Below are 23,749 nucleotides of genomic sequence, written 5' to 3'. Positions count from 1 at the left end.
GCGTAAGACCCCCAGTCCTATCTGATAGAATGACCACCTTCTATAAGCCCTAAACCGACACCCTGAGTCAGACAGATATTGGAACATTCAGGTAGAACATCTGGAATTTAGTTCAGGGAAATAGTGAATATGAAGTTGACCTCTGTCTGCCATGGGCCTTTGGAGCAGGTCTTATCCTCCTCCGTAAACCCTCAGTTCCTGGTTTATAAAGGAAAGCACAAACTCCCGCCAGAGTGCTAAATTGGCTGCCAGGACAGGCTGGTGCCTGCTTGTTCCCTCCCCACCCCCTTCTGCTTTACTGTCTCCAACCCTGAACGCCAGGCTCTCTGACTTTGACACTCACTTTCAGCCCATCCGTGTTTGGTTTTCATCATTGATTTCCTAGGATCGAGCTCCAGCTCTCTTCCGTAAGTAAAGCCTCGGCTCTGATACTGCCTGCCTCTTCCATCACCTTGGGTAGCTAGCACCCACCGACCTAGCCCTGGGAGCCCACCCCCATGTAGACAGTCACCAGCGTGTTCAACCTTGTTTCAGTCACTCGGCAGTTATGAACACGGGCAAACCAGCTCAGTACCGTGGCTATGCCGAGCTAATACTGGCGGGGATCTCTCGATTGAGAGGTCAAGACTAAGTGAACCTGTGTCTGTTTCTTCCCTGGTAACTCAAACCTTGCAGGAAGCTGCGTTGCAGTCACTACATCACAAGGCTGCTCTGGAAGCACCATGCCTCCTGCTTATAGCAAACAAAAAATAATCAAAACTGCCACCAACCAAACCATTCCCCCAAGGATACTGCCCCTTGACCTTGCACACTTCCCCTTGAACTTTTGTCCTTGGTGCTGTCAGAGAGAGAACAGTTAGGGCTGGTAGATCTCAGGGGAAAGAGAAGTAGAAGTAGGTCAGGAGGTCACCAGCTTTCAGAATCTGCTTTTTGTCCTGGTATGCCTATGGGCGGGGGATAAAGTCAAGTTGAGAGGTTGGAGTCATTCTGGGGACAGCAGGTGTGAGTAGAACACCTAATTCTGGGCTTCCTAATGGCAGGGGATGGTATCCTTGCCTGAAGAGGGCAGATAGGTTCAAAGAGGAATATGAAGACAGGACCCGATGTGCTGTCATTTTGCCAATTAGGCCAAGAAAGGGACAGCATGATCATCATAACGGTCATGCTGGCCTCCAATAGTGTAAGTGTGTAGGGGCTCTGAGGCCTGGTATTTCACAAACTGCTGATGCCCATATGCACCCACATCCACTTAGTTTTTCCTTTTCAAGCCTTTCTTATAATTTGGGACTTTGGTTTTCAGCTGCTGGATGGTCAAGAGGCAAAGAAACTCAACCTCCAATGGCTCCGAGCCCAGCTGGGCATCGTGTCCCAGGAGCCCATCCTGTTCGACTACAGCATCGCCGAGAACATCGCGTACGGAGACAACAGCCGGGCCGTGTCCCAGGAGGAGATCGTGCGTGCAGCCAAAGCAGCCAACATCCATCCTTTCATCGAGACCTTACCCCACGTAAGTTAGCGGGTCACGTATTAGGATGAAATCTGAATCAACTGCACACTGTTTCCCTCCCCCCACAGTTCCCAAAGTCAAACGCCAACAGCCTGGTAACAGGTGTCTATTTACCAGCCCTCTGACCTTGGACAAGACACGGAATTTCATGATTCCAAGTGTCCTGATGTCACGGCTGCCTCATACAAATGTAGCGAGAAATGAGGTGAAGTTAAGTTAATGCACCATATTGTGGGTTGAGAACTGGTGGGCTGCATTCAGACTGAGGCCAAGTATCCCTGGTGATACTTTTTTTTTTTTTTTAAATTAAACACTTTATTCTGAGATAAGTATAGATTCGCGTGCAGTTGTCAAGGAATAGGAGGATCTTATGTACCTTTTACCAAGTTTTCTCCAGTGACAAAATGGAAAAACAACAGCATGATATTAACGTTGACACAATCCCCGGATCTCATTCACACTTTGTCTTATGTGTACATGCTTGTATGTGTGTGTATTTAATTCTGTGCAATTTTACTGCATTATAGATTCATGTATCCATCATCACAGTCAAGACACAGAACGTATCACCACAGAGATCCCTCATGCTGTCCTTTCATAGCTCATATCCCTCCTTCCCACTCTCACTCCTCCAACCTCTGCAACCACTGACTGCTCATCTCTGTAACTTCCCACTTTTAGAACATTATATAAACATATAGTATACAACTATTTGAGATGAGCTTTTCTTAGCCTAATTCCCTTTTTATTGCCGAGTAGTATTCAGTTCACTGTAAACTGAACCAACTCAATTTGTACTTTTATCCATTCTGTGCGTTTTTTGGCTTAAGAGTGTTCTCTCAATATGAAGCTTACCAAGTTCTCTACTAAAGTATCTATAATTTATCTCCCCTTTCTCCTTGTCCCACCTTATCTCCACAATTTCTCTCTCCCTCTGTGATTTTTAAAAATATATATTTTATTTATTTTTTACAGAGAGGAACAGGGAGAGATAGAAACATCGATGAGAGTTATCCATCAGCTGCCTCTTGCACGCCCCCTACTGGGGATGCGCTGGCAACCAACATACATGCCCTTGACCGGAATCGAACCGGGACCTTTCAGTACTCAGGCCGACTCTCTATCCAATGAGCCAAACTGGTTTCAGCTCCCTCTGTGTTCTTTCATAGCATGTTGCCTGTATAACTCATTTGCTACTTAACTTGTATTGAATGCTGAATATGCATTTCTCTTTAGATTTTAATTCCTTTGGGATAGGAATAAAGCTGAATTCATTTTTACACACTTCCCATAGTTCTGGGCATAACAGGTACTGAGGAAATATTTAAATGAGTGAATGAGTATAAAAGAGAATAAACTTGGTTCCTTATTGCTCATCTAATTATATCAATTTTTAAAGAATTTTAAGCCTTAAACATTAACATTTAACCTTTTTAGGACTCTGGTGACATCAAATGACAGTATGATAATGGTAGGAATTTGAGAATTTGTTACAGAATACCAGTGAAAATTAAGGTCACTCATTTTCTATTTGGATTTTGAAAACAAACTTTTTGTTAAATGTAAAAAAACAAACATTAAATGGACAACTAAGTAGCTGTTACAGAAACTTTTTTATTGATTCCAAATTTTTTTTTCTTTTAAGTAGTACTGTCATGTGTTAAGTAAAAGTTTATTCATTATAACATCAGTAATTTTGCTGGGTTAGGACCATCATTACTTTTGTTGACTGACTTGCAGAAATACGACACAAAAGTGGGAGATAAGGGGACTCAACTCTCAGGAGGTCAGAAACAGAGGATTGCGATCGCCCGAGCCCTCATCAGACAACCTCGAATCCTGCTGTTGGATGAAGCTACATCCGCTCTGGACACTGAAAGTGAAAAAGTACGGTCTTCCGCCTCACATCCTATTTAATCTGTAAAACAGAAGGGTTTTGTGCTATTAGCCATGAAAAAAACAAACGTAAGCACAGAAAAGAAGTAAATAGAAATTTAGACGGTGGTTATTTTGAGGTAGAACATTTTCTTATTCCTTTCAGTATTTTCCAGTTTTTCTAAAATGATCATGTATTACATTTAGAAATGCACTAAAAGTAAAGCATTCAAAAGAAAAGGCTGCGTACATCATTGTAGCATATTAATCCTCATGGAAAATACTCAATAAAAGGGACCTAGTTCCGTCAAATATTTTGTGACTAGTTAGAAATTTTAACTACTTGTGAAGATTGTAGTGACAATCCATATAGTGACAATCCATTTTTATTATAATTAAAAAGAACATAACTGTATGTGACGTCAAATTATATTAATGCATAGGCATAGAGGCAAATATTCAAAGAGATAAGGAATGACATTTTCTTGCTTGGGTGGTAACATTTTTAAATTTAATGCTAAAACCTATTCATATAATTAAGTAAGGCTTCTTCTGATCTGATTTGTGTATAGATTGTCCAAGAAGCCCTGGACAAGGCCAGAGAAGGCCGCACCTGCATTGTGATCGCGCACCGCCTGTCCACCATCCAGAACGCGGACCTGATCGTGGTGTTCCAGAACGGCAAGATCAGGGAGCACGGCACCCACCAGCAGCTGCTGGCGCAGAAGGGCCTCTACTTCTCCATGGTCAGCGTCCAGGCCGGGGCGCAGAACTCATGAACTCTTGTTATCGCATATCAAAAATAAACTCAAAACATTCTACAACTTTTGCTGACTTGTAGAAGAAGTTTCTAAGTCATCATAAAATACAGGTACATCCAATCTGGGGTTTGCTATGACAACATTTGGAATTTTGGGAGTTATAAATCATCAAGACACATTTCTTAATGAAATATGAAAACAGCTTAGCTCTCCCTGAGTTTTCAAAAACATACAGGGGGAAAGAGCGAAGTTCAGGTATAGAAAGCTGTAGAATTAGTAGAAGCCATAAGCCACAGTTATTATGGTCCTGAACAGTTGGGTAGATGGATGTTTTGAGAATATTTTCCCCAAGTTCAAAGAAAATATAAGTTGTTCAAAAGCCTACTCTCTCCCTGGGTGGGTTTCTAAATTATTCTACTGGGCATTGATTCTTTTTAAAAATTAATGTATCCCCAGCTTTAGGATAGTTCAAGAGAAAAATACAGTTTCCCTTAGACAAGGTAACTCTGCAGGCACACATTCATTCTGTAAAGCAAAAAGAGAGATATCAAGTATTTCTTTTAAATAAATGTTTAAACTCATGAATAATTATTGTACATATATCAGTATAATTTGTAACACTGGAAATACCAATAAAAAATTCTTTTTCTATAACAATTGTATTGCTTTTTCCAAATAATACTAATATTCCCAGGATGTGAACCCACTTCTCCTAACAGGAAGGAAATATATTTAGATGAAGGGCAAGAAGAAATATTCCAGGCAACCTTTGGAAACTAACCACACTGAAATATTTTTTCCACAGTTTACCTCAGCAAAATCAATTATTTAGGCTGGTATTCAAAGCAAGTTCTTCTACCTGTAATAAACCATATACTGTATTACCAAAGATGTTTTAAATGTGACCGTGTGTATCAGTAGACAATTTAAGATTAACCAAGAGGAGAACAGGGCAAGGGGCTTTAGCACAGTGACTCAACGTGAGCAGAGTTCAACTTACTCTTGTGTGATTGTTCCCAAACTTGGCTGATGAAGATCATGGGGCATATGCCCTGGAAACTGACTCAGTAGGTCTGCTCTCTGTAGAGCATTCTGGGTGACTTTTAACTTGAGGCGATGGAGGGAAACGTGTTAAAGCAGGAGTAAGAAGAGACTCCTTCCCAGGAGGTGACCCATTGCTAAAATACTCTACTCTTTAGATAATATTTTAAAATAATAGACCAAATGACTGTAAAGTGCCTGGGAATTTAGTCTACAAAATTGTACTAGTGAGGAAAAGGTCCAGAGTTCACAGAAGCCAATTCAATGTTTTCACAAAGAAATACACCAGTCTTACCAAATTCAGAACATATGAAAATGTAAGAACAAAAAGGACATCCAACCAGTATCATTAAATCTATTGTCATTTTTAGGTGATGGATTGCTACAACTATCATGTCCCCTTCTTGTGACTATTTATATTTTTTATAAGAGGGTCTCCTTTTTATTTTTTAAATATATTTTATTGATTTTAGAGAAGAGGAAGAGATAGAAACATCCATGATGAGAGAATCATGGATTGGCTGCCTCCTGCACACCCACTACTGGTGAGTCCGCAACGCAGGCATGTGCCCTTTGCCAGAATAGAATCTGGGACTCTTCAGTCCACAGGCTGATGCTCTATCCATTGAGCTAAACCAGCTAGGGCCCCTTTTTAATTTTTTAATATTTTTATTCATTTCAGAGAGGAAGGGAATGAGAATCATTGATCAGCTGCCTCCTGCACTCCCCCTAGTGGGGATCAAGCCTGCAACCCAGGCATGTGCCCTTGACCACAATCGAACCTGGGACCATGCAACTTCTACCTTTCCCCTTTAGAACACCCACTGGCAAGTATAGAAATCCAGTTAAAATACTGAATGGTCAGACAGCACAAGGAGAGGGAGTCCCAGCTACCAGTCCCCAGACAGTAGGTAGAGCCATCTCAGACTTCCCAGCCACAGCCAGCAGCTGCATCCATGACTGAGGCAAGACAGAAGCAGACCTCCAAACAGGCACCGTCAACTGACACAGTCGTGAGGAATAACATGTTGCGGGAAGCAGGGAGTTCGGGTGGATTATTACACAATGATACGTAACAGGTCAGAAAGTATAAGGTCACACAGGAATGAGTCGCTTATTCAAACACAAGAAGTTATATGATTTTGAGTTTTATTTTTGGAGGGTAGAAACTACAAAATTGAACAGAAGAGAAAAAAAAACACACCAAAATCCTGAGAATCTGATTCAGAATTTAATCCTTATAGTCATTAATTCTGATAACTAATTTTAAATATAAGTGCTTTAATTTTATATTCACAAACTAATTACAAAATATACTAAAAAGAATTTTGTTAGGGTTTTTTTAAAATGCGTGTCAGAGGGTATAAACCTCCCTACTACGACTTACTTTTTGTCTGTTCAACAGAAATTTTTTTTTAAAATCCTCATCAGGAGATATGCTCATTGACTTCAGAGAGAGGGAGAGGGCAGAAGGGAGAGAAATACTGATGTGAGAGAACATCAATGGGCTGCCTTACATACATGTCCTGATCAGGGATCAAACCCACAACCTAGAGATGTGCTCTGCCCAGGAACTGAACCCACAGCTTGTCAGTGCATGGGATGACACTCCAACCACCTGAGCCACCCCGGCCAGGTCAGCAGAAACTATTTTTGTTAATCACCATTAACTAGTAGTGGTCTCTCCCAAATACAGTAAGCTTGCATCCCTGTGGCGAATGTGAAAGACACTGATTTCAGGGAAATTAGCATCCAATCAGGTATTTCATAGCCTTTGGCAATTAGAAAAGCTTAAAGTGCCTGAAAGATAGACTCTATGACAGTGATTTCCAACTGGTGTGCCGTGGCATGTTTAATGACTGACTAGTCAGGGTACTGACCTCTTTTCCCTTAGATTGTCAAAAAAAAAAAAAAAAATGAAAGCAGCAAACAGAACATTAGCTGTCCAGGGTGAATGAATCAAAATTATATCTTTTTTCAGTCATATTGGCAAAAAATGCATTTTTTTATGTGCCATAAATTTTTTAAAAAGTTGAAAATCACTGCTCTACCATGATGTTCAGAGAGGGAATTTATAACTTACACAGGTATCAATAAAAATATTTAAAAGTTAAAATTAGACTTGCATTGTTAAATTTTGTAGAATTGCATTGTTGAGGCTTATCTTAAAACTTTGCATAGTTCTATAGTCACTATATCAAAATTTGCATTGTTGCTGCATCAGAGGAAGCTTAAAAACAGTATTACTACTTTGTATGTCAGTATAGGTTTAGAGAACATGATTCTATTAACGTCTACATTTCCTTCAAGTCGACACTCCTTACCTCACCTCAGCAACCCACTCCCAGCACCCAGTTCACATGGTCTAATTGGAAAGTGCTTAATGCATAATGAGTCTCTAGAGGTGAGCCGCGTTCATCAGCTGCATCATATCCTGGAACGCCTGGAAGAGCAGCTGAATCAGCTTCTCTGGGTCAGTCTCCGCACAGGATTTCCAGGCTGAGCAGGCCACAACAAACCTGCAAAGAACAAGTAATGAACGACTGAGTATGAGGTGAAAATCACAACACCGCAAGGCTCCACGTGGCTGGCGGCGAGCATATGAAGCGTGACTCCCGCTGGCATGAGGTAAATGGAACCTGACGCATGGAAAGTACAGGCATCGTCATACATAATGCTGGGAACACTGCATGCGCTACGTGACTGGAGACCAAGGACAAAGGGGAACAAGACACGAGCCAGAGCTCCCAGGGTGTGGAGCAAGGCCTTGCTGTAAACACCCACCTCTCCCCTAACACAGACCTTCCTGCACGTCCTCTGTATGGAATGAGGTGGAATACGAATTCATGCCATTGTTTGCAATAAAACCTGAACTTTTTAAAAAATATATTTTATTAATTTTTTTTTTTTACAGAGAGGAAGGGAGAGGGATAGAGAGAAACATCGATCAGCTGCCTCCTGCACACCCCTTACTGGGGATGTGCCCACAACCAAGGTACATGTTCTTGATGGGTATCGAACCTGGGACCTTTCAGTCTGCAGGCCCACGCTCTATCCACCGAGCCAAACTAATACCTGAGCAGATTATATTTGCTCAGAGACACACAGAAACCTACAGAAAGCCCTGCCTGTTTCCACCCAATGGTTTCACATAACTTGTCATTTTCCAACTGCATGTAATTGTCAAATACTTAGCTTCATCTACACATATTCCTTTGCAAAGATCAACAATTCCTATTTAAATGTCAAAATTTTTCAGAAGTTTCATTATCTTTCTAAATTATGGAAAGAAATAACTATCTTCACAAAAGAATATACACAGATACCAGTAACAAAGAAAAGAAGGTTTGTTCATCAGTAAAAAATTCTTTTTGTTATTTTTCCCTGTAAATTGGTAAAGAATGTTTTATAATGCATAGAGTTGGTAATGATGTGATGAAATAAGGATATATTATTGTTATTTGTAATAATGAAACACCTGAAATTATATGTAAGAGATTAATTATGGAAATCCTTAAGACTAGACATTATTCAATCATTAAAATAGCTAAAAGAATACTTTATGCATTGGAAATTGCTTTAAATAATATTAAATGAATAAAATTCACATAAAGGACATGAAAATATTTATATGATCTACATTTTTCATTATTGTACAGATGTTTTACAATGAGCATGTAGTACGTTAAAATAAAATGCTATATCAAAAATAAACCAATTTTCTTCAAGTCATACAATTTTCACTTTTAACAATCAATGAGAGAATCCCTTCCAGACAGCTCACATACATTTTCCATCTGAAGTGCCTCCAAGCCTGCTCACTGCTTGCTCACGTGCTGAATGCAGCCACATTATTATTTTTTTTTCTTAGTTGTTCCGGTGTGCAGGTCTCTCAGGCATGCATCCATGTTGAGCAGGGACTTCTTTGTTGAATTATAGGTGGTTATTTTGTCAAAATGTTAGGGGGAGAGGATAGATGCACCCTCACACCGCTATTCCTCTGCCGTCACTCACCACATTATCTCTCTATATAAAAGCCTAAGTGACTGAAGGACCAATGACCAGCCGGCCGGTTGCTATGTGATGTGCACTGACCACCAGGAGATAGATGCTCAACATACAGGATCAGGCTCCCTCCAGTCTTGACCAGGCCTGCAGGGATTGGGCCCAAACTGGCTATCTGACATCCCCCGAGGGGTCCTGGGTTGCGAGAGGGCACAGGCCAAGGGGCCCCACTAGTGTACAAATCCATACACCGGGCCTCTAGTTTTTTATAAAGCTTCCCAGGCTTGGGAAGGTCCCTGTGAAGAGCCTGCCAGACTGTGAACAGGGCCTTCAAGCCCTTCTGTCATTTCTATGTGACCTTCTTTCCCACCTCTCTCTCCCCTACCAGGCTTTAAAATTTTCTTTCTTTCTTTTTTTTTTTTTTTTTTTTTAATATATTTTATTGATTTTTTACAGAGAGGAAGGGAGAGAGATAGAGAGCCAGAAATGTCGATGAGAGAGAAACATCGACCAGCTGCTTCTTGCACACCCCCTACCGGGGATGTGCCGCAACCAAGGTACATGCCCCTGACCGGAATCAAACCTGGGATCTTTCAGTCCGCAGACCGACGCTCTACCACTGAGCCAAACCGGTTTCGGCTAATATTTTCTTTCTTATTCTTTCCACAAACTCCAGAAACCCAAATGAAATACACAATCAGTGGTAAAAATAGATAAATAAATAAATAAACAGATTACCCATTAACAAGTAGCAGATGATAAAACAAATGGAATCACAGTGTAGGAAAGACACTCAGACAACAAAAACGATAGCTTTCTTACTCTACCGCATAGGAAGGATCTGCAGGGCGGCCTCACCTGTCATCTCTGATGTGGTAGAAAACCCCGTAGCCGCTGTGCATCATGGGCACCACCACTCCCTGGACCCTTAAATAACCAATCAGACTTGTCGAGAGAACGAAGTTTCCACCTCCTCCACTGCGCACAAAGGAAAGAGATCACAAGAGTCTTACCGAAGCTCCAATTGTTTCTGAAGAGCTTTTAACGTGGGGGTGGGGGTGGGGTAACCGGTAAACATAAGACACTACCTTCTATTACCTTCTGGAGAAGAGAGGGTCTGTGAAGAGCTCTGGGACAGGGAGGCCTTCCTCTTTTGCTATGAGTGAAAGACCTAAAAGATGACGGTCAAATCCTACAACGAAACCCCAAACCTGAAGTTAGAAAAAAACTTTCAACATGAGAGAATTTTGTTCAAGTTAGAATAATTACAATGTGAGTACCTTTTCCAGATGAACAATCTTTCATCATTTTATTATGTTTTTCAAAAGCTTGTAGCATCTTTTGCTGCCTTTCAAGAACCTGTTTTTAAAAATCAAGAGATACTTCACTAACCAACGGTACAGAAACCAAACAGATAAGAAACCTGGGCTCAGAGAAACGAGGCTGCGGGGAACGGGGGGAGAGAAAGGGTTTTCTAGGGAAGACCCTGAGACACATGCTGCTGTGTCTTTTTCTCACTGTTCTGCTGCTTTTCCTTTCCCACAAGCCCTGCATCTCAATTCTTTCTTTCCAGAGACTGGAAAGCAGGAATTTATGGGAAGCACTGAAGTGACATTATCAAGTGTAAAGAAAGAAGCAACTCTAATTTAAAACTAAAAAACAGTCATACAAAATGATAATGATGCAGCTCTATGACATTAAAACCATGTAACATGTACTATGTCTATCAAAAGTAAAGAAACACATACAGTGCTAAAGTGGCCGTGGGAAGGAACTATCCCGTTGGCTAAATGCCTCCAAAGGTATAAAACAAAACATATCCAACTGTTCTGGTTCTCACATATCAAAACAAGAATCTGTGATTTCAGAAACGTGCCACCACATTAAGAAAAACGTCCTCTCAAAAGCACCTTGGGAGTGTCTGCATCTCACTGGTGTTATTCTAAAGGCAGAGCAATCGTAGGGCAATGCTCAAGGCATTCAAGATGCTTTGTCTAGAAAAGGCACCGATGGGCTTCTTCTGAGGGGCTCCCTGTTTCCTATTCTCCCCGCATACATCCTTCTCTGGCAAATGAACAAACAGATGTTCTGAAAACTTCAGGCGAAAAAAGTCTGAAAGTATTTTACTGACCCGGGGGAACTGAGGGAAAGAAGCTACTTCTTTAAGGGCCAAGGTTCCCTGAGAACAAAGACATTCTGTTTAGTCTTCTTTTCAAATACGCACACTGGCAGAAGGATCCTGCATGGATTGGCACCATCTGATGGCTTCCACTGTACACGATCGCACAGTCTCTGTACGGCCATGATAGAAAAACCTTGTCATGGCTGTTTCATAGCAGCAACCCGGGCTGGAAGAAAGAAAAAAAATGAAAGAAGAGAATGTATTATTCCAACAAAAATGCTGTTATTACCTAATGACGCTGGCTTTGGTCAGAGACTAAGTTCTAGTAACACAAGACTACAGTTGATCTTCCAACAACGAAGATGCTAATTTCAGTATCAAAGAATAAAAGCTACTCTGGCACGCAGGGTCTGGTGTGATACGGAACGTGTCCAAGGGTTGGCTGCTGTCCGGGTGTGTACACTGGAGTCTGTGGTCTGTGGCCTGTATGCCGCCTGCCCCATAGTGATCCCGGTCTCTTGCTATTCATGCCCTTCACTTTGATGTGGGATCGACTTAGTGCCTTATTTCTAATGAAAAGTATATGCCAAGTGGTGGGATGTCACTCCTGAGAGTAGGTTACAGAGAGCTCACTCTTGCTCCCATCAACTTGCTCTGAGGAAAGCCAGGCTGCCATCCTGGGAGCTGCCTGCAGAGGCCCAGGTGGCGAGAAAGTTGGGGAGGCCTCGGGGCAACAGCCTGGGAGGAATTAAACCCCATGAATCACCACGTGAGTGAGCCTGAAGCAGGTCCTCTCTGAAAGAACCTGCAGATGAGAACACAGCCCTCGCTGACACCCTGACTCTAACCTCACAATGGAGCCGACGTCAGAGGCACCGAGCAAAGCTGCAACTGGATTGCTGACGACAGAAAACGTGAGATGACATGCCCTGGCTGGTGTGGTTCATTTGGTTAAGCATCGTCCCTTGTACCGAAAGGTTGCCAGTTCAGTTTTTGGTCAGGGCACCTGCTCAGAATGTGAGCTTAATCCCAGTCAGGGTGCAGGCAGGAAGCAGTCAATTAATATCTCTCTCTATATCTATCTATCTATCTATCTATCTATCTCTCAGATAAAAAGGTAGGGGAAACACTGGGAGTTAGAATGAAGTAGCCATGGTAAAGATATATATCCTTAGAGTTCAAGAGTCTGAAGATGGAAAATGAATGTCCCTCACCGTCCATGAAGTCTATAGTAGGCCAGTTGAAGTGCAAGCTGAACAAATGTATCAGGGTGAAGCATCATCTTCTTGGTTAGCTTTTTGCCAAAATGTGTAAAGGCATAACCCACAACCTGCAGATCAGATGCCTACCAAAAAGAATGAAATGGGAACAGTGAATAATCATCTAAGCAGAACATCCCAAAGATAGCCAGATTATCATTTGCATTACAGTACTTTGGACATAGTTAAAGGTATTAGAGCTATAATTTAAGTGTTTCATACTGTCATACTTAGATGCCAGCCAAGTATGCACTTATTTTTACATACAGTAGTTAAAAGAGATAGCATGCCCTGGCCGGGTGGCTCAGTTGGTTGTCCAGTACACCAAAATGTTGCAGGTTCTATCCTGGTGTGATGGGAGGCAACCAATTGATGTTTCTCTCTCTCTCTCTCTCTCTTTCTCTCTCTCAAAAAAAAAAAAAAAAAAAGTACAAAAAACATAGGATAAAAAAAAAGAGAGAGACAGCATTACTATCTAAAAGAAAAGTTAAAAAAAAAAAAAAAACCTACCTGCTTGAGATGCTGGGCTTTAGCATGATTGATGTCATTTACTACTTTCTCATCCACAGTGAAAACAAGCTCCTCTGGAAGTGGTATATCCCGTACTTTTTCTGAACCCTGAAAATGGGGAAGAATTGAGAATATTATATTTATAAAAATATGAGGAGAAAGAAAGCTAAAATATTTGTTCTAACATACCTTCCATCTTCCTTCATTCTCCAAAATCTTCTCATCAACATAATAGCTGATGCTTACCATAACCATTGCATCAAAAGGAGCATGCTGAAACAAAAATACACAATATGTTGAAGACATTATATCAAGATGAAACTTGACCGATATTTTATTTTCGCTCTTTCTCCATTCTTTAACACATGTGCCCTGACCAGGAATTGAATCAGCAACCTTTTGGTACTGGGAGTATGCTCAGCCAACTGAACCACACCAGCCAGAGCAATGTCCACTATTTTTTTTATTTTATTTTTTCCTACTGTGTAACCTGCTTCAGTGCCTGCAGCCTATGAGCAGAGGCCGGGCAATGGTTCATGTCTGCAGCTTGCTCTGGCATGGGGCACATGAGAGACCCAGGGGGTCGGGCCTGCCATCAATCCAAACCCATACACTCATTCTTAAACAGTCTGTTACACATACTGCCTTCATATAAGTGAAATTAAAATGGTCACACTTAGGTGAACAAATAAAGCATCAGGAAAGCATTAGAATTTTTCATATTTTCTAATTTTTTTTTAAAGTGATTATTAGCTTTCCACCAGGAGATGGATCGGTAGAATTCTAAGTTGAACAGATGTATATCCATTAGTTTTACTCTTTGTAACTGGTTCCAGTAAGAGTTAGAGATTAATGCCATCTTAAATGAAACAATGTATGTGATATCTGTGAAAATCCTTTGTAAATCTATAAAGCACCGCAGGGTTGGGGGATGCGGTTAGAAAAGGGGCTTGCCAGGTACCTGGGAGTCTTGTTAGGTGGCTGTTCCTGACAGGTGGCCTCAGCTGCTGGAGCATCGTGCACTGACCTCCCGCATGAGCCTTCCCTGATGTTGTGGCTGCTATCTATTTGGCAACAGTGCACTGTGCTCCCAGGCTCCATGGCCACGGTCCAGGGCAGCAGAGCGTTAGGGTGACATGTTAGATACCTAGTTTCTCCTCCTGAACCTGGGCCGCCCCTGTGGGCTGTGTTTGTAAGTTAAGCCTCCCTTCCTCCTCCCCCAGGCTAGCAGTGTCACATTCAGTTCATGAACGGTGACTGTATGCAATGTAAAGTGGTAGCAGCAGCGCAGAGAAAACAGCTGTCTGATGTGATTCCCATCAAAGGAACACGGAGAAAAGGAGGCAAGAAGTTTGTCCTTCCAAATAAACGATGGAAAAATTCACTCGCTGCAATTCCTTTCTCCACATCCAGCTTTCAAACCTGGAACACCGTTACCCAGCCCATCTTCCCCACAGTCCTTAAACATTGAGCATTATTTCTGCCACTTCTGAGCACTCTTGTAGATATGTGAATAAAGTTGTTATGCTTTTTAACTCATCTAGCAGGCCTATGTCTTTACCTAAAGTTCATGGCCATCCTCTATTTGGCCTTCAGGTAGTCTGTCATCTCCTTTGCTTTTGCACAGTGCTCTTAACAATTCCAGAACACCTTTGCATTGCATCCACAAGCTGGCTCTGACATCCAGTACAAAGAGCAGTTGTTTTCTTTAGATGGCTCATGTTTACTGCACACCCTCCCCATTACCTAATGAGGTGCTTCCAACTTTAAATATGTGTTCTTTCTCAGAAAATAAAATGATAATTACTATACTTTACAATGTCCATATTTTGATCACTAGATGATATGGGCATTTGAAAATTCTGCACTGTTTCATGTTTCGGGCTGGATTCCCAGTAGGGGGCATGCAGGAGACAGCTGGTTGATGTTTTTCCTCTCCCTCTCTCTTCCTTTTTCTAAAATCAATAAAAACATACTTTAAATAATAAATAATAAATAAAGTTGTGGACTTTGGTTCTGAGTCCACACCTATCTGCTAGTAATGCCTAATCTCATACAGCTGCTGTGGAAAATGATTTTAACAATGCTTATACAGTGGTTCCTATAGAAACTGGCTCACAGCAATAACCAATAACTACTGTGACTATTAATAACTATTTTTTACTACATGCTTCTATGTGCCCTTCACAAAGCCCTACAACAAAGCCTATGTAGAGAAAACAAGCTCATTGACCCCAGGATTTTAAATCCCAAGAGGGAAATGTGATTAATTAGTGTAATCGCAAAAGCAGATATTGAAGAACCAATGGGCAAGAACAGCAACAGGACCTTGAATTAAGAACAGTTTTACTTTACATTATGTGAATACTTACTAATGCCGTCTTACATAGGTTTTAAATTGCATTTTCTGTAACATCTTAGGTTACCAGGGAAACCTACCTGTAATTTTAAAAGCAGATTACATGTGGAGATAATCAGGCTCATTTTATGAATATATGGGTGTTAATGAATACATATAAAATCTGTCCATATAGTATATAGTATATAGTATATAGTATATAGTATATATTATAGTATATAGAACAGTGTATAGTGTAAGTGGGTAATCTAGTTTCATTTTTTTGCATGTACTTGACCAATTTTTCCAGCACCATGTATTGAAGAAACTGTCTTGACTCCATTGTATGCTCTTGCCTCCTTTGTCAAATTAATTGAGCATAATAGCTTTGGTCAATTTCTGGGTTCTCTGTTCTGTTCCATTGGTCTATATGTCTGTCCTTGTGCCAGTACCAGGCAGTTTTGAGAATACCCTGTTTCCCCGAAAATAAGACAGTGTCTTATATTAATTTTTGCTCCCAAAGATGCGCTAGGTCTTATTTTCAGGGGATGTCTTCTTTCCATGCGCTAGGTCTTATTTTTGGAGGATGTCTTATTTCCGGGGAAACACGGTAGTGCCTTTGTAATACAGCTTGATACCTGGTATTGTGATCCCTCCAACTTTGTTCTTCTTGCTCATGATTGCTGTGGCTATTCGGGGTCTTTTTTTATTCCATAGTTTACAATAGCTAAGATTTGAAAACAGCCTAAAGGCCCATCAGCAGATGAGTGGATTAAAAAACTGTGGTACACCTACACAATGGAATTCTACGCTGCTGTAAAAAAGAAGGAACTCTTACCATCTGCAACCACATGGATGGACCTGGAGAGCATGATGCTAAGTGAAATAAGCCAGTCAGAGAGAGATAAATATCACATGATCTCACTCATTTGTGGAATATAATGAACAACATAAACTGATGAACAAAAAAAGATCCAGAGACAGAGAGGCATCGAACAAACAGTCTAACCTCAGAGGGAAAGCAGGGGAGGAGGGTAAGAGATCAACCAAAGGACTTGTATGCATGCATATAAGCACAACCCATGAACACCGACAGTAGGGGGCTGAGGGCATGTGCTGGGGGGTGGAGACAGCAGAGGAGAGGTCAATGGGGGAAAAAGGAGACATATGTAATACTTTAAACAAAAAAGAATTTAAATTAAAAAAAACTAACAAAAAATCTACCTCGTACTATACTTTATACCAAATTACATACTTTATGAAAAGTGTTACAATGATATTACAAGTGTGTACTGCAAATCTGACTAAGGTTGACTTTTAAATTTTCTTGATTCATAGACCTCCTGAATATCTACCAGAAGATGGAAAGGGAGAACAAGAGAGAAATAAGCAAAGATTTTTTTGTTGTTTTTTATAAAGAAGGTAAAAATGTTATTAAATATCAGACATTTTAAAATCCATAGTATAAATAAATAATGTTCTAAAGAGCATGTGTCACTTTGGGAAAATAGTTACAAAATTACTAGGTAAATCTAGAAATATCCGCATATATTTCTTTGTGCACAGAACATGTATAACTCTATATATTTTTTTAAAATAGATAATTCTCAATGGTGAATTTTAAAGTGCTTACGCTACATAAAAATATATGCAAATTCAACTTTGCACATACATACAAACTATCAGCTTTACTACAGATGAAAAGAACTTGTCCTACACTCTACTTTCACAGAGTAGAATTCATAACTAAACCTTTTATGATGATGACATAAAAATGCAGAAGTGTCTACTCATACTACCACACCACAGCATAAATATTGTAGCTTATTGCCATTAAACCAACCTAAAAGATAAAAAAGAAAAAGTAACTATAGTAGGTTACTTACATCACAATTACAGCCTAGTACTCCATTAGAAAAGGAAATCAAGTTATAAGATTTGTCACCCCAGCGTACTGTTGGATCTCCACCGAGGATCATTGCAATTCCCTAAAATGATTTAATATTTCCAAATTAAAAGGATTTTAATATTGATTTATAAGTATTTATATCTTAAAACAGACACACACACACACACACACACACACACACACACACACACATACATACTGGTACATATATGTAAATATAGTCTCACTTTTCCCTTTCAGGTAAACCAGATTAACCCTTTGCACTCTGAACCATTCTGGACATTGGCTACCAGCTACTTGACGCTACTTTGCGGCGGACACGTGCGTTGAATTAACTCAATTCCCCGTAATCACTAATAAACTGCAATGTCCCCCCTGAGAGGGGACATCTGAGTGATATGCTAGAATTCCGATGTCCCCTGAGAGGGGACAGCGGAGTGCAAAGGGTTAAAATAATGATAACAGTTATATTCAAGAGATAATAATTCTGTCCTCTAGATATTTCTTAAAAGTCTTGAGAAATCTTCTATAAAAGAGAATACTAGTACAATATACATAAATGTTTAGAGAACATGCAATTGAAAGGACAATGTTTTTGCAATTTGAATAGTGTTAAGAGGCCTTGATAAGTTCAGTCATTAAAATTTAGTTATGAGAAAAATATTTCAAAATTCAGATCCCACCACACCTGTTTCTCAAACAGTAGGTTTTGGCCCACTAGTTGGGTCATGAAATGAGTTTAGTGCATCACAGTATGTATTCTTTACAAAAAGAATCAAATAAAACACAAATATCAGAATACATCACAGATAGTAAAAGTAATTACTGTTTTGTGAAACTTCTATTATATACATGTGAGTGCATAAGCTTGTGTGTGTGTGTGTACTTGTATGTTGTTAGGACGACCTCAACAACTAAGGTTTCAAGGCACACATGTGTGGGTCATAGGTAAGTTCTCATGTGCGAGCTGCAGTCTAAATGTATGTCTAACTGTAGTTGCAGTAAAAAAATACTGCATTAAAACATATTCTTCCTCAAGAAATTTGGTGATTCTTTTGCCAAAATAAATTTAAAAATTAAGAAGAGGAAAAGTTGGTTTCTAGCTAAAAGTTTATTCAATTCTATCTTATTTTATTGCTATCATTCCATATTGATGAATGCATTATGAAATAATTTAAGTGAGACTTCTAAAAATATGACTTCCACCTTTTATTATTTCCCAAAAAATGATAATATTTTCCCAGGGGTAAAAAGGTAAGGCCACATTTACCCTTAAACTCACTTCAGTCAGTTTGTTCAGTAACACCTAATGATAAAATAAATTACTTACAGTTTAATATAATTCTTAGGACAGACCTCAACAACTAAAATTTCAAGGCACACTGGTGTGGGTCATAGGTTCTCACGTCACCATTGGCATGAGAAGCTCATTTAGCCCAGTGACCTGTGCAAATTTTCTGTATATGCATTCAATAAAAAGGATTGAGAAACACTGATATGGGATATGCAAAGAATAATCATACTTCTTTAAACAACTTACAAGATTTACCTAACTGGACCTAAACAATGTGGAAAGAATTCAAGAAGCATTATTTATCTACTAGAAACCCAATGTACAAATTTGTGTACGGGTGTATCCCTCAGCCTGGCCTACAAGCAGGGCTGAAAGGAGCCAGCCTCCAGGGAGAGGGATCACAGGAGGTTGGTAGTGCTAGCGCACTGACCACCAGGGGGCAGCTCCTGCCTTGAGCATTTGCCCCCAGGTGGTCAGTGTGCATCATAGCTACTGGCTGGTTGTCCAATCATCCAGTCATCCAGTCATAATGGTCACTTAGACTTTTATATATCTATATATCTATCTATATCTATATCTATCTATATCTATCTATCTATCTATCTATCTATCTATCTATCTATCTCTAAATATAAAAGCCTAAGCGACTTATTGACCGGATGACTGGCGACCAGTCGCTATGACGTGTACTGACCACCAGGGGACAGACACTCAATGCACAGGATCAGGCCTGTAGGGATGGGACCAAAACTGGCTTATCCAACATCCCCCGAGGGGGCCCAGGTTGTAAGAGAACACAGGCCAGGCCAAGGGACCCCATTAGTGCACAAATCCATGCACCGGGGCCCTAGTCTAGAGTATAAGCTTCAATTTGGTATATATTAGGTAAGAAAACATTTTAAGAGCCTACATATAACAAAATAATCTTCTCATGTTCAATACACACAAGAGTCCCCCAGAAAAAATTTGTGGGAAGAAATAACAGAACAAGATAGTTAAGTACCTGCGAATAATCTTCTGGTGTTACGTGTGGACTTCCGTCCTCTATGGAATACACCAGCAAACTGCTCTGAATTTTTTCTAACCTAGTCAAGTTCTCTGGATCAAGACTAATCAAATAGTCTCGTGCCTAAAGGAGATAATAATTAAATGTTACAAATTAAGTAATACTATATCCAGGAGAGAAAAGGTTCATTAAGAAAAGTATATCATTAATAATGTATTAGATATTTGAAACTTGCTGGGAGTAGATGTTAGAATTTCTCATTGTAAGAAAATAAATTTGTAACTATGGTTGCACATTAACTAGACACTATGGTGATAATTTCACAATATGTACAAATATTGATTCATTATGTCATACACCTGATAACAGTGTAATGTCAATCATAGTTCAATTTTTAAAAAAGAAGAAGTGTAAAGTATAACCTTTGCCCATCGAGTTCGCTCCTCGCTAGTTAATGCTGCCACCCCAGGCCCATCAGGTTCACTATGGCACTTGTCATGGATGTACGTCAGTTGCCTTACGGAAGATGAAAGAAAGAGAATTCATAAAGAGCATAGGCAGGATCACTAGCTACTTTGGCCTTTAATAGGCCATAATGTTTAACAGTGTTTAAATGCTCTGATATATTATCCAAAGTAAAGGGATTATAATCTCAACAGTAATGGATTTATTTCCAATACCACATCATTTTTTAAAAAGAGAACTACATGAGCAATTAACACCAAAAGTGAATTTGATAATAAACTTAAATAAATAAATATGGTGTTTGGCTGATATAATTTATACTTTTAAAATGTACATGCACTTTCAGAATCTAAGTAAATACCCCTTACACAAGAGAAAACTTGAATAATATTCTGGTAAAGAATCTCACAAATATCATGCACAATGGGAAAACTGGATTGCACATACAAAAGAATGGAACTGGACCCCTATTTTATATCATACACAAAAATCAATTCAACTGGATTAAAGATATAAATGCAAGACCTTAACAATAAAACTTATAAAAGAACAGATGGGGGGAAACCTTCTAACAACCTTGGTAAGTATTTCTGATAATGGGGAAGGGCACCTAGTAAGAATAGAGCCACAGTTGTTTAATAATTATTCACCCTGCCCGGCGGGAGTGGCTCAGTGGTTAAGCATCAAGCTATGAACCAGGAGGTCACAGTTCGATTTCCAGTCAGGGCATATGCCTAGGCTATGGGCTTGATTCCCAGTGAGGGGCATGCAGGAGGCAGCCGATCAATGATTCTCGCTCATCATTAATGGTTCTCTCTCTTTCCCTCTCTAAAATCAATAAAAATATATATTTTTAAAATTCTATATGTACATATAAGTAGATACGTAAGGTTAGATAGAATACAACAAACTAGTAACAGTGATTAATTCAGGGGCACCAGAAGAAATTGGTAGTATTTGTAATGTTTTCCTTTTCTCCAACTAGAATATATTCATATATGCCTAGTAAAGCAAAAAAATTAATTTAAATTAAAAAAATAAAAATATTTTTTAATTCAGCATATATAAAATTTTTAATTTTCTGTCACTTTATAAATAGGCAATTGTAAATTTATTTTTAACGCATGCAAAAGCTTAAGACCTAATTAGATTCAAGAAAGTAGTTTGAAAACCTGAGAATCTCTGGTTGGGTGATCAAACATCCTTCATGGATTGCATCAAAGACAAAAACTCGGCCTCGGCACAGCACTACAATGTGAGTTGGGGAATACCCTTCACTCTCTGGGGGGAAAAAACACAGAAAGTACAAAACCAAATCTTTCAAAGTTAAACAAGAGTAAAGTTGCATATACATTCCTCCAATATTTTATTTACCAAGTATTCAATATGTCACATGAACAAAACACTCATAAGGTGATGCAATTCCAGTTATTATGATATAAATGCATGCTTCTGAAACCTATCCATGTGAAACATCTAGAAATACATGGGAATTTCAAATATTTGTACACCTTGAAAATCATACAAATTCCAAACTGCTGCAGGGCTTTTTAGTGTTATTTACGGATAGGAGTGGGAAGAGGAAAGGGTAGCAGAGGGACCCTGAAAGAGAGCTATTTGAATTAGCAAGTTTCTCTTTCGTATTATTTTAATGTTGGCTGTAATAATACCTAGCTATTATTTCTCAGTAAAATAGTTTTCAGGAGAATAAGGGCACGGTATGCTTGAGTGGCAAGGAGAAAGAATTCTGCTCAATCTGTAGTTTTATTTAAGGCTCTGATAACACCCGGGAAGCCACTGGTATCTGATATCCGATTCTGTGTTTCCTTTGGCACACCTTAGCTCCCTAAGAACTATCAATAGTTTGCTATAAACCTCAGGCTATTCTGATTTAGCCTCATTTTTTTCAAGCACTAGTCCCTTCAACAAGGTTCTTCTGGTATGACCCCTGCTCCTTCCCTCTAAGAAAGTGGGGAGGGGAGGAAGTGGGGAGTGAAAGAATAGTTAGAAAAAAACATATATTGCCTCTAGAAGGAAATTTACTGGTTGATATTATGTACAAGGAACTGTGCCAAAAGCTTTACACATTATCTCATGAAATCTATTTATCAACTACTCATCTCCTGATAGGACTACTAATTCTTCCCTTATCTCCTATTTCCTCAAGTCCTAAGAGGTGAGGCATGTATTTTCCTTGTCCCTCGTGGCTAATCCCAACCCATTTCTTCTCTCTTCTCCTTCAATCCTCCCCCTTTCTCTTTTACATTTACCACCGTGATCTTTTATTATTGTCATCTACTGACTACAACCTGGCAAAATTTTAAGGCTGAAAAAGAACAAACAAAATAAAATTCTGTCTGGAAAAGCAAATTCACAATGAAGAGGGGCATGATGAGCACATATAAGCTTACACTCAAAAAGAGCCTTCAGATAAGAAGTAATGAGGGTGGAAACAGAACCCAAATTATATTCTCCAGATTTCCTAATACTCTGATTCGTAATTCTACTCTCTTAACTAAAATTTAAATTTTCAAATGATGTAACATAAGCATCAAGTTGATATAACACCATGTAAGACACAGTTTAGGAAATCCATTCCCATAAATCACTTTAAACTAATCTGAATGACTGAAAGATAAGGTTCATAGAAAGCCTTTGATTAGTCAAAATCCAAACAGAAATACTCTCCAAATTGTTTCATAGTGTCATAGAAACTACAGCAAAGCTACCCAAATTCCAATGCCTTTCCCAAAGAAAGGACCCGCATTTTCTACTTACCAGTCCTAAAATAATTCATAATTGAATCTCTAGAAATTCCTGGAATCTTACAGGTTGAAAATAGCATTCGGAATTGATTCATATCTAGAGGAGTATTTCCAACTTTATCAACAGGCCATTTCTCTCTATTAAAACAAAAAATAAGTACTTTAAGAAGTAATTATAAAACTTATAAACCAAATAGTCACTACCAAATAAATTAAGCTTCTCAACTTTACCTGAGACTTTGGATAAATTTCATACTAAATTCACATTAGTTTTCTTACTTTCTTAACAGTTGCCAGTAGTTCAAGTTATGCCAAAGACTTATGCTTCCTCTTTCCAATTGTGTGCCTTCCTTTGGAGGCCAGTAGTGTTCTATATGGGACGCCGGACCCCCAAAGTTGACATTTAGTTGTGATGGTATACGGACATCCAGGTAGGCAACATTCAGCCACCACTCTTCCAGCTAAAATAAAGAACATCAGCCTAATGGTACTGATAATACATGAGTAAGTAAAAAATAAGTTACTGTTTACTTGTGTTTTTTCCCCTCTCTTCTTTCCTTTGGAACTGTAAGGTATTAAATACTATTGAGTTTAACTACGTTGTCAAAAACATGAAACAAAAAGCACTTTCAGGCAAATCAAGTTGAAGTCGCAAATACTTGACACTGTATTTAGGTGTGTTTTCTCAGAGTACCTGGGGTACAATAGCTCCTCAATAAATCCTCAATTAAGGGACTTACCATTTTCCTTTTCTAAGCAAAAACTGAAATACTAAATCAGAAACATAAAAACTTTTTGAGTAGGTTTAAAAAACTAATTTAGGTTTTTCACAGACAGTGCACTTGAATTTCATGCATCAGAAACAGATTCTAGAGTTATTACCTAAAGTTAT

General features: G+C 39.3%; 2 protein-coding genes across 7 annotated transcripts in view; one reads left to right on the top strand and one right to left on the bottom strand.

Moving 5' to 3' along the window:
• Positions 1-4,800, top strand: part of ABCB4 (ATP binding cassette subfamily B member 4) — a 60,530-nt gene extending 55,730 nt beyond the window's left edge. For all 4 annotated transcript variants that reach the window (XM_084897349.1, XM_084897350.1, XM_084897352.1 and 1 more), the window contains 3 exons: positions 1,301-1,507; positions 3,248-3,394; positions 3,955-4,800. In XM_084897349.1, coding sequence (XP_084753475.1) covers positions 1,301-1,507; positions 3,248-3,394; positions 3,955-4,161 — 561 coding nt within the window. In that variant the 3' untranslated portion in view covers positions 4,162-4,800. The remainder of the gene's footprint in view (positions 1-1,300; positions 1,508-3,247; positions 3,395-3,954) is intronic.
• Positions 4,801-6,313: 1,513 nt separating this feature from the next.
• The window catches only part of CROT (carnitine O-octanoyltransferase), a 28,280-nt gene continuing 10,844 nt past the window's right edge, over positions 6,314-23,749 (bottom strand). For all 3 annotated transcript variants that reach the window (XM_084897413.1, XM_084897412.1, XM_084897411.1), the window contains 14 exons: positions 23,137-23,318; positions 22,871-22,995; positions 21,265-21,373; positions 20,050-20,143; positions 19,625-19,750; positions 17,305-17,406; positions 13,270-13,353; positions 13,081-13,188; positions 12,526-12,656; positions 11,414-11,537; positions 10,470-10,548; positions 10,288-10,381; positions 10,048-10,167; positions 6,314-7,703 (listed from right to left, as the gene is read on the bottom strand). In XM_084897413.1, coding sequence (XP_084753539.1) covers positions 7,583-7,703; positions 10,048-10,167; positions 10,288-10,381; positions 10,470-10,548; positions 11,414-11,537; positions 12,526-12,656; positions 13,081-13,188; positions 13,270-13,353; positions 17,305-17,406; positions 19,625-19,750; positions 20,050-20,143; positions 21,265-21,373; positions 22,871-22,995; positions 23,137-23,318 — 1,599 coding nt within the window. In that variant the 3' untranslated portion in view covers positions 6,314-7,582. The remainder of the gene's footprint in view (positions 7,704-10,047; positions 10,168-10,287; positions 10,382-10,469; positions 10,549-11,413; positions 11,538-12,525; positions 12,657-13,080; positions 13,189-13,269; positions 13,354-17,304; positions 17,407-19,624; positions 19,751-20,049; positions 20,144-21,264; positions 21,374-22,870; positions 22,996-23,136; positions 23,319-23,749) is intronic.

The sequence above is a fragment of the Pipistrellus hanaki genome (assembly GCF_964339955.1).
Source record: "Pipistrellus hanaki genome assembly, chromosome: 10".
Classification (NCBI taxonomy): Eukaryota; Metazoa; Chordata; class Mammalia; order Chiroptera; family Vespertilionidae; genus Pipistrellus; species Pipistrellus hanaki.
The sequence above is the reverse complement of the archived record's forward strand: the minus strand, read 5'-3'. Positions and strand labels throughout refer to the sequence as shown.